The sequence below is a fragment of the Centruroides sculpturatus genome, unplaced genomic scaffold (genome assembly GCF_000671375.1).
Source record: "Centruroides sculpturatus isolate CEXI.00-Female unplaced genomic scaffold, Cexi_2.0 scaffold1198, whole genome shotgun sequence".
Lineage (NCBI taxonomy): Eukaryota > Metazoa > Arthropoda > Arachnida > Scorpiones > Buthidae > Centruroides > Centruroides sculpturatus.
The window spans coordinates 251,788-261,334 of record NW_019385412.1 but is presented as its reverse complement, the minus strand read 5'-3'; the positions used below and the strand labels follow the sequence as shown (position 1 = coordinate 261,334).

General features: G+C 32.7%; 1 protein-coding gene across 3 annotated transcripts in view; it reads right to left on the bottom strand.

Moving 5' to 3' along the window:
* Positions 1-2,447: 2,447 nt before the first annotated feature.
* Positions 2,448-9,547, bottom strand: part of LOC111638688 (ras-related protein Rab-22A-like) — a 12,944-nt gene continuing 5,844 nt past the window's right edge. Inside the window, exons 3-8 of one of the 3 annotated variants that reach the window (XM_023384438.1) lie at positions 6,701-6,782; positions 6,536-6,607; positions 3,203-3,326; positions 3,023-3,115; positions 2,821-2,947; positions 2,448-2,775 (exon numbers count right to left, since the gene is read on the bottom strand). In XM_023384438.1, the coding sequence (XP_023240206.1) occupies positions 2,862-2,947; positions 3,023-3,115; positions 3,203-3,326; positions 6,536-6,607; positions 6,701-6,782 (457 nt within the window). In that variant the 3' untranslated portion in view covers positions 2,448-2,775; positions 2,821-2,861. The other 2 variants (XM_023384437.1, XM_023384436.1) reach the window with 2 other exon arrangements.

The following is a 9,547-nucleotide window of genomic DNA, read 5'->3' as shown; positions in this document are numbered from 1 at the left end:
GGAAAAAGAACTCGCAATTTCCGGAAAGCATAAATTTCCAAGATGGCGTCGGCAACAATACGAAATGGAACGAATTCGAATTTGTCGTTGCAATGCGTCACGCGTTACGTCACGAGTTTTACGTCATAGATGTAATATTTCGAGTATTTTAATTGCATTTTTTAAAGGAAAGTTTATTTTTAACAAATTGTTTTCTCTCGGATTTGGCAGAATATTTGTTAAATGTAAAACTTCGCTAAAAAGAAAATTTATTCAGATTACATTACAAGTGGTTGGGGTTTGATTAGAAACAATTGCGTTTCCCATTGTAAGATCGGGAATTTACAACATATTTCATACAACTGAAAGTTTTAATTTATATTGCCACAATATTTTCTTAACTGTGAAAGAATGGGTAGCTGCACTTCCTTCTTGCGGATTGATTGTGTAATTTACGTAATAACAACCCAGCACATTCCTATTACCAAATGATCTGTCAGATTATCTATTGAGTTATGTTGAGCCTAATAACCAATTAGATAACAAATCAGTTTGGCTAGAGGTAGATGCTTTAGCTGCTCTCCTAATAAATTTAATAATTAGAATTAAATTTAGAATGTTCCGAAAGAAAATAATTGTCCAGAATGGGACTCAAATCCACAACTCTTGATTTATTTATTAAAATATTGTATTTCTAATCCTCGTGTTCTAAGTAAAATGTCACGTCCGAGGGAAACCTACCCGTCGCCGGCCGTTTACGGTTTTAACCACACTAGTTAATTAGGTTGGAAATCAATTATTTCTGAGTTATATTATCTTTGTCTGGGATGTTTTTATAATTTTTATACAATTAATAGGTTTTATATCTCATATTTAATAATAATTTAGATGTCTATAGGCCTATATAAAAGCTAGCAGATTAGCCCAGCGTAGGTCAGTTGAAACATCAACAGTAAACATTAAGATTATTATATCATTTTGTACTTCTAACCTGTAAACACTATCATATTATAGTGTGTAGTTTATATTTAGTTTGTCTTTTTTTCATTTCTTTTGACGCTAATTAGAGTATTTTCTTATGGGCACAGAAATACGTTCGATATTTCGCAAAAACCCATATAACTCCTAAAATAGTACAGTAGAAAGCGACTTTCTCAAGGTATTTTTTAACTGTATCTCCATTCTGCCGGGTGAATTTAAAAAAAAAAAAAACCGTTTATACTTTGCATTCTCGTGGCGTACCCTGTGTACCAAATTTCAAATCCTAATCGTTTTTGCTCTGGGTTTATTATTATCATTATATGAACCCATTTCGATTATATTAGATTCGCTAACAGGTGGGTCTATTTCTTTTAATATGAATTATGATTTACCAGTTCTCTTCGGCTGCCAATTTAATGTTTTTTAATCTTTAAAATTGGCGTTACTATTTTCAATACGAGGATCCAGGGATTACATTTGAAGGAAGCAAGTGTTCGAGTTATTTTTATTTTGTTGACATATAGTGGTGTTTGATGTGTAAGTGTATGAATGCGATGATCGAGTATAGGTTAAACCGTGTATATCTCCGCTTGGAGTGGTTATATCTGTGCACGAGCGCTCTTAAATCATCTCTCCACATGTCTAAGAAAAAAAAAACAGTAAAATAAGCTATATAGAACGACAAAACAGAAAATCTCTTACCAGGGGCGGATCTAGGTTTTTCGGGGTCTAGGACTTATTGAAGTCTAATGGGATCCCATTTTTTGTTAAATTAAGAATCTTTAAATTGGGGGTTTAAAATTCATTTATATATCATTAATATTAATATTAACTATACGATAAATGCTCATTGTTAATGAAAAAGTATTAAAAACTTATGATAATTCAATTTTTGAGGGCCCTTGACACATGCAGGGAAAAGAGATTATCTATCCAAATTCTCCCTTTCATTAAGTTAAACGAGAAACTTTAATACCTTTACCTTACATACATACAATGTAATTTATATAGTCCTATATATAGTCAAAATACGTTATAATTTATGTTAATCAATGAAGCAAAAGCGTTGGTTTGGTCTAGAAAGTAGCGCTTGTGTACGAAGTTACCAGATGGACATAGACAAACAATGGTAAAGTTTTCCTATAATCGAAGAAAGTTCATTTCAAAAGTGAATTAAAAGTATGCTTCTAATGTTTGTTTTAAAAAATTACAACGACTGAAAAGAGCCCAATGTAACTTGTTATTTAGAATATTTATTTGTATTAAATCATATTTTAATTAAATTTAAATGATATCTATTAAGTCAAAAATGTATATTACTTAAAAACTGATTTAAATGTGTAAAATCTGTTGTGATTTTTTTTATATATACAGTTATAGACATCATTGCTATACTGTATTTAGTCAGATCATATTTCTTAATTAGAAAAACAGATTTAATTTCAAATTTATGAGTCTGTTATTAAACTATTTTACAAAATCATTTACTTTATTTCGTATAAAAAAATCATACAATTTTATGAAAATGTGAAGAAAGCAAACACCTTGGGACAAGGACATGGCAACTTAATTTCTTTGTTGAATTTCTACAGACACAAGGCAGATATGATTAGATCCATATTGACTGGGCTAAATAGCCACTAATATAATTAATCACCTGTGACCTATACGATATACAGAGTAAATTCAGACATTTAAGAAATTTAAAAATAAGTTAACGTGTTCATGCCCCAAGACTGTCTGTTATTAATATGATACATAGAATTCAGTGATTTCATGGATGTTTTTAAGCTTTTTTTTTTTTTTTTTTTTTATATACAAGTTAAAAATNTTTTTTTTTTTTTTTTTTTTTTTTTGTATATACAAGTTAAAAATACTAATTGCATTTTAAAAATAAAATTTCAACAGCACTTTTGATGGTTTCTTTCTTTTTCTAGTTTTTCAATTTCGCAGTAGCGATTGGCTATCTTTCGATGAAGCGCTTGAGCTACATTTCGAAAAATAAATTAAATAAATAAATAAAAATACTTGCAATTATGAAATTTATTTTAAAATTTCATACCAATTCTGAAAAACGTATCTTGTATATTTATATTTGCTCGCGCACTTGTTTCGAAGTAAAATGCTCCTATATCATCCGCATAATTTTTTGCAACTAAAACAATAAATTTACAAATTTAAAAATTTGTAGTAAATATTACTATATCTTTATTATAATTATTAAAAATAAAAATATTTTTACGTTTTGCATTCACTCTTCGACTTTCTGCTAAGTCACATTTGTTACCTGCTATCGCCACAATAAGGTCGGAACTAGTATAAAGTTTGACTTCTTTTATCCAATTTTTTATTGATGCGAATGAATTCTAAATAAGATAAAATTTGCTTAATTTAATTCATTACAGAGATAAATCAGTTAGTTTTGTTTTATTTATAATACCAGTATTTAAAAATCAGCATTGATTGTGGTAACCTATTAGATATGAAAAAGGTATATAAAAAGGATTCTGTAGAATTCCGACAGAAGAAAAGGTTAAATTAGAAACTTGTTCCTCCGACTTCAAAATTTACATTTGATAGTTACATTTTCAGAAATAAATCGCTTGATTATCCTAATTATTTATAAAAATCATCGTAGACCATCCCTAAGCATTATTAAAAATTATGTAAGCCATAAACTTACAAAAATACTAAGTTGTTTCTTCTCTATATTATTATTATTATTTTATTTATTTATTTATTTATTTATTTTTGAATAAACATGGGTATACTTAAGTTATGGGCATAGCTGATAAATTTAAACTTGAAAGCGACAGATTCTTTAGTCTTTGTACTAAAAATTTAACAACTATTTCACACAAAATTTCACTACAATCAGTATTATTGATAATGTGAAGGTCCAAAACCCTTTTGTTTTAGAACAGTATCACCCCTCTAATAAACCTCGTGATTAGGTGAAAAGGGAAAAAGGGGGCCTTCTGCGGTCGATAACCGAGACGATCTCCTCGAAAAAAATCGTTAATATATCAATAAAAAGAAATCTCCTCCATTTGTTTAAGGTAATTCTATAGACGTTAATATCAACAAGACGGAAATAAAGAGATGTTTCTTATCCCCTCTTTGGTTGCACGTGACACGTAGTTACAGCAATAGCCTAAATCGCCTCGTTCGTAGTCAAACGCGACGTTTGATATAAACAATAGTGAGGTTGCGGCCGACGTTTTCAACGCGAAAACGTGTACGTCGGACGTTCAGCACCGCTTTCCTAAGGCCTAGAAGTTTGGCAATTGTGTTTGGGACGTCGAGCATGATTCCACTGACTATCCAAACACCATTGTCAAACATCTAGGCTTATAGGAAAGCAATGCTGAACGTCCGACGTACACGTTTTCGCGTTGAAAACGTCGGCCGCAACCTCTCTAATAGAGAGGTTGTTAACCAGGTTAAAGAAATTATTGTCAGCTGAATGTTAATTTATGGACGAGAGCCGTCAAACCTATAGAAATTTATATTATAAAAAGTCATATCTTCTGGACACCAATATTAATAAATTAAACAAACTTCTCTGTGCTAGTGGTCCGTACTAGCTAGATCCAGACATCAACACACTAACAGGTGTGCGTATAAATCATTAATGATGTCATAGTTCTCACCCCCTCAAAATTAGTATAAAGAGGGCGGACACCTCCAGGGCGGAGGTCGACTGCCACATCCCGTCAACCCTATCCGTCGCTACCTCGCCATAACTGCCGTGACGATCCAGGAACGTTTTTACCAACGACCCATATTACGGATCGGGAACTTAGATATAAAAAAAAAATACCTCTATTTGTATACTCTCTCTCTGCGAAGTCTCTCCCCGAGAGGTCTCTCTCTCGTCTTTTAACTTAGAGAATAGAGATTAGATGTTCCATATGAAAGACGAATCATTATCGCGACGTAGAATAGAATTTTTGTAACTCTTCACTTTCGCCTTTGATATGTACAATTTTATAGTTGTTTATTAAATGTGTTATTCTTGTTCAACCTGTGTATATTATTTGGAACCTGTCAACTTACTCATTAACCTCCCCACTCATTTCATTTTGTCCTCCTATAAAGCCATCCTCTGACAGAGCCGCCGGTAAGTGGGGACAACTAACCCCCCCCCCCGGTTCTCACAATAGAATTTATCTATAAAATTCATTAACTCGATCCGAAAAGAGATGACTATTTACATTAACGAAGACTATCACTAGAGATATTGCGGCTGAAGTTTTCGTGAACATCGAATGCCGCTTACAAGATAGCGGCGCTCGACGTTCACGTTTGAGAGATGAAAACTTCGGCAGCAACCTCGCTACTATATCAGGAAATTGTACGTAAAGAAAATTTATTTTGAATAAAAATGCAACTATATTTAAATTGTTATAAATAAATGATGTACTATTAATGATCTATTAAGAATATTTATTTTTAATAGATCATTAGAGAGGTTGCGGCCGACGTTTTCAACGCGAAAACGTGTACGTCGGACGTTCAGCGCCGCTTTCCTGAAGGCCTAGAAGTTTGGCAATGGTGTTTGGAATGTCGAGCATGATTCCACTGACTATCCAAACACCATTGTCAAACTTCTAGGCTTATAGGAAAGCGGCGCTGAACATCCGACGTACACGTTTTCACGTTGAAAACGTCGATCACAACCTCTCTATTAATAATAACATCCAAACGATTGTATGCTATATAAAATATCATCTATTCAAAAACAAAAATAGAAGCTCAAATTTTTGTACGGAAAAGTTCCTTTACATTTTCTAACAAACAAACAATCTGTAACGTCTTTTCTTCTCAGGTAAAAAGTGGCCCAATCTCTAGATAAAATCACCTGACAGTTAGGGTTTCGCGCCTGGCCAACAGATTGGCCAAGTGGAGTTTGTGTAACACCTAAATAAGTGCCAGCCTTCTATAGTAAAGTCCTTCCAGAAAGCACCTCCCTTTGCAGATTGCCCAAGTGTTGCAAGATATTCTTTATTGCCTTAACCCTAAAAAATGTATACAAATGGGTATATTCAGTGTATAATTAAAAAAAAATAGAAAGTACGCATGAGAACAAGGTTACTTAGCAATAATCAGTTTAAACTTTAAAACGTTAAACGTGTACCAATTAAAATTTCTTGGAAAAAAGTTTTAAAAAAGAACTTTTAAGTATGCCAATTAAATATCGATATATTTTGTAATAAATTTTCTAATACAGTAGAGCGTCGATTTTCCGAAAGTCAATCATCCGAAAGAATTCCAATCGGCAAATTTAAATTTTCGCCAGTGCTATGACGCTTCAATCTTTGGCTACTNGTAAAAAATAAAAAAATAATTTTTAACGATACAATAGTCTTCGTTAGGCTTAACATCGACGAAAATTCAACGCGAAGCGACACGCAACGGAGAAAAATTTCGACGTCGGATACGTTAAACTATTTTTTCATACGTAAATCAGTTATCCGAAATATCAGTTATCCGGACAACCCCAGTCCCCAATTGATTCGGAAAATCGACGCTCTACTGTATAAGAATTTTTATCTAAATTCTATATACTTACCGGATTGGTTATATCGTAAACAACTATAACAGCATTTGTATTCCGATAATATAGAGGTATCATTGAATAATACTGAAATTAAAAAATATAATAATAATTAAACTACTTTAAGTACAGTACATATACTGTATATATATATTTATTAATTCTAAAAGAAGAAAATACCCGTTCTTCTCCAGCCGTATCCCAGACATGAATTTTATATGAAACTCCTTCAATCCGAATATCTTTAGTACCATATGCAACACTAAAAAAAATATTTAAATATAGATAATTATGTAATGGATTAAACAAGTAGGACTAATATAGGGATTGAAAACCTGTGGCATGTAAGGAGAAATCATCTGGTACTTAACGTATCGTACAATTTTGGTATAGACTAATAAAACTAATATTTTTAATTTCCTCATCATTCATTTATTAAAAAATTTAAATAAATTGAGCCACTTAAAACTAATATCATCATGCTTGTACTGATTTAACTATCATATTGATACAAGTAGGAAATTCGTCACTTCAGATCTGCAAGTTAGGATGATCGGCCAAATGAGCTGTTATCCTATAGAAGCTGAGAGATCGTGGTTCTACCCATCTTGATGTCCATGATTTATCATAGTACAAGTCGAGACATTGTTGCTTATTCCGGTCAACCAATTGCGTATCTGCCACACTCAATTGTGGGCGGCTGTATAAACTACAATGTGATGGATCCTTGCATTAAAACAGCAAAACAAACAAAGTCTGTGTTTACACAGTTGACAAATTATTGAAAACACTTGACATTACGATATATTCATTAACTCGCGTATGCAAGCACGTATAATGGCGACGACACGACAAAACTGTTTCAACAGTTGTTTGAGTTGTGGAAAGCTACAACAATGTGGCGGTATTCTTATGTTAAAACTAAGATTGACCTAGTTCAGGGGTCGCCAAAGTGGTCTATATCGACCCCGAGGGGTCGATGCAACATCACTGGGGGGTCGATGCGGCTAGGGGGTCGATGCGGCTAGGGGGTCGATGCGACTAGGGGGTCGATGTAACAATGGGTTACAACCTTTTTTTTTTGCTTATACAGATATCAGAAATCACAACGTTTGTTTTTTTATTTTGCTTATACACTTATACTTATAATAAAACTTTACGGTGGGGGTCAATGTGAGGTTTTGGAAAGTGGTTGGGGGTCGACAGTTTGGCGATCCCTGACCTAGTGCATTCGAAGAGTTGTGTGCACCAGCGACAATTCTGTCGTCGCTCATCACATTGCTCGAGAAGACCTCGCTTTCGGGCTTTGCCATTCCCATTGCTAAATGCAAGGACGTCTTTAAACGTTATATATATTTACTTAAAATATCCGTATTAATTATTTATAAATTGACTCTTATAAATGTAGAGAGAGTGCTTTAAAATGGTTTGCAACATTGGACACACACCAACACGAGTGCTCATTTCGTGCAGTTCCGTAGCCTGTAGAAAAACGAGCTAAGAGACACAAATAGCAATTACCTGTAAAAAAGAATTAGAAAAATGTTCAAAACTGCTTAAGCATATACTAGTTTTCCTAGTAACAATTCTGTGTCTTCTGTACGTACAGTACAAACCAACTACATAACTGTTTTGTATTTCAACCGTCACTGTGTAATTGCTAGCTAGGGAGATGATACCAAAAGACGTATTGTTCCAACAATTTGTCGACTGTATTTGTAGCCTAAATTTTGTAAGCTATTTTTTGCCAACAATAGCCAACAATTTGTAGCCTAAATTTTGGAAAGCTATTAGACTTATGTTCAAAATTAAAGTCAGACGACAGAAAAATTCTATAAAAGAATAAAAAAATTAATTGCATGAAAGAAGTTTAACAGAATTTAACGATGTCAATTTGACCAATTCTCATAAGTACCTATTCTGGATTTATGCAAATGATTGCGAACAGAAATATCATTAAAATAGAAGACTCTTCCTTTATACAGACTACAAAATTTTCTTCAAAATGAAAATGCCAAGGTTATAATTAAAGAGCATTAAATAAATAAAACAAATTTTAAAATTTAATTTATGAATATATTTTTTAAAAACAAAATTTATAATAATGGATCTGTTTAAATATTTAAAATGTCAGTGACAATCAGTGTCACTTACATTTAAATATTTAAACAGATTTAGCTGAAAACAATAAAACATCTAGTGGAAATATAAAAATAACAAGTATAAAAGTAGATTAATTAAGTTCTTTTAGAGTGTTATCCATCTGAAATTTTAAATGTAACTTTATATATTCTTAATTAATCCTGGTAGATTTATCCATCTTTATACAGATCAATTGACATTGGGAGATAAAATGTTACTGATTCCTTTATTTGTTTTGTAATAAATGGCCTGGTTTGGTTTAAATCTGCCAAAGAGGGATGCCTCTCGGGAGGATTTTCTATGGGAAACTGATCCCTATTTAAGTGTTAGACAAGTGAAGAAAATCCACAAAATTCCATGCCTCCAGCCCATTGACGAGATGAAAACCCACCACCAATTGTCAATGCCTTCAGTGATTTTATTCACTCGACCAATGTGGACTTTCAAAAATTAGCCATTAAATATTTTCGTATCAATATCCAAAATTTATACTTGAAATACATTTTTTTAATTATTATACATTTAAAAAATAGAACTCATGTTTACATTATGTCTAATCTTTGTTACGAAGAATTTAAAACTTTGGGACACGAGTTTTATTACGTATATACAAGGTCTGTTCAAAAAGTATCGGACCTTTGGTCGGCAAAAATAAATTTATTGACTTTGAGGAACAAAACCCTAATCCCCTTCAAAGTAGTCTCCTTGGTAATGTATACACTTCTCCCAGCGTTTCTGCCATTGCTGGAAACACTGCTGGAACGCATCTTTTGGAATGGTTATCAGCCGGTCCGTCGCATTTCGCACGATGTCTTCTCTCGACTAAATTTGGGTTCCTTTTAGCGGCATTTTCAGCTTGAGAAATAGCCAAAGGTCACACGGAGC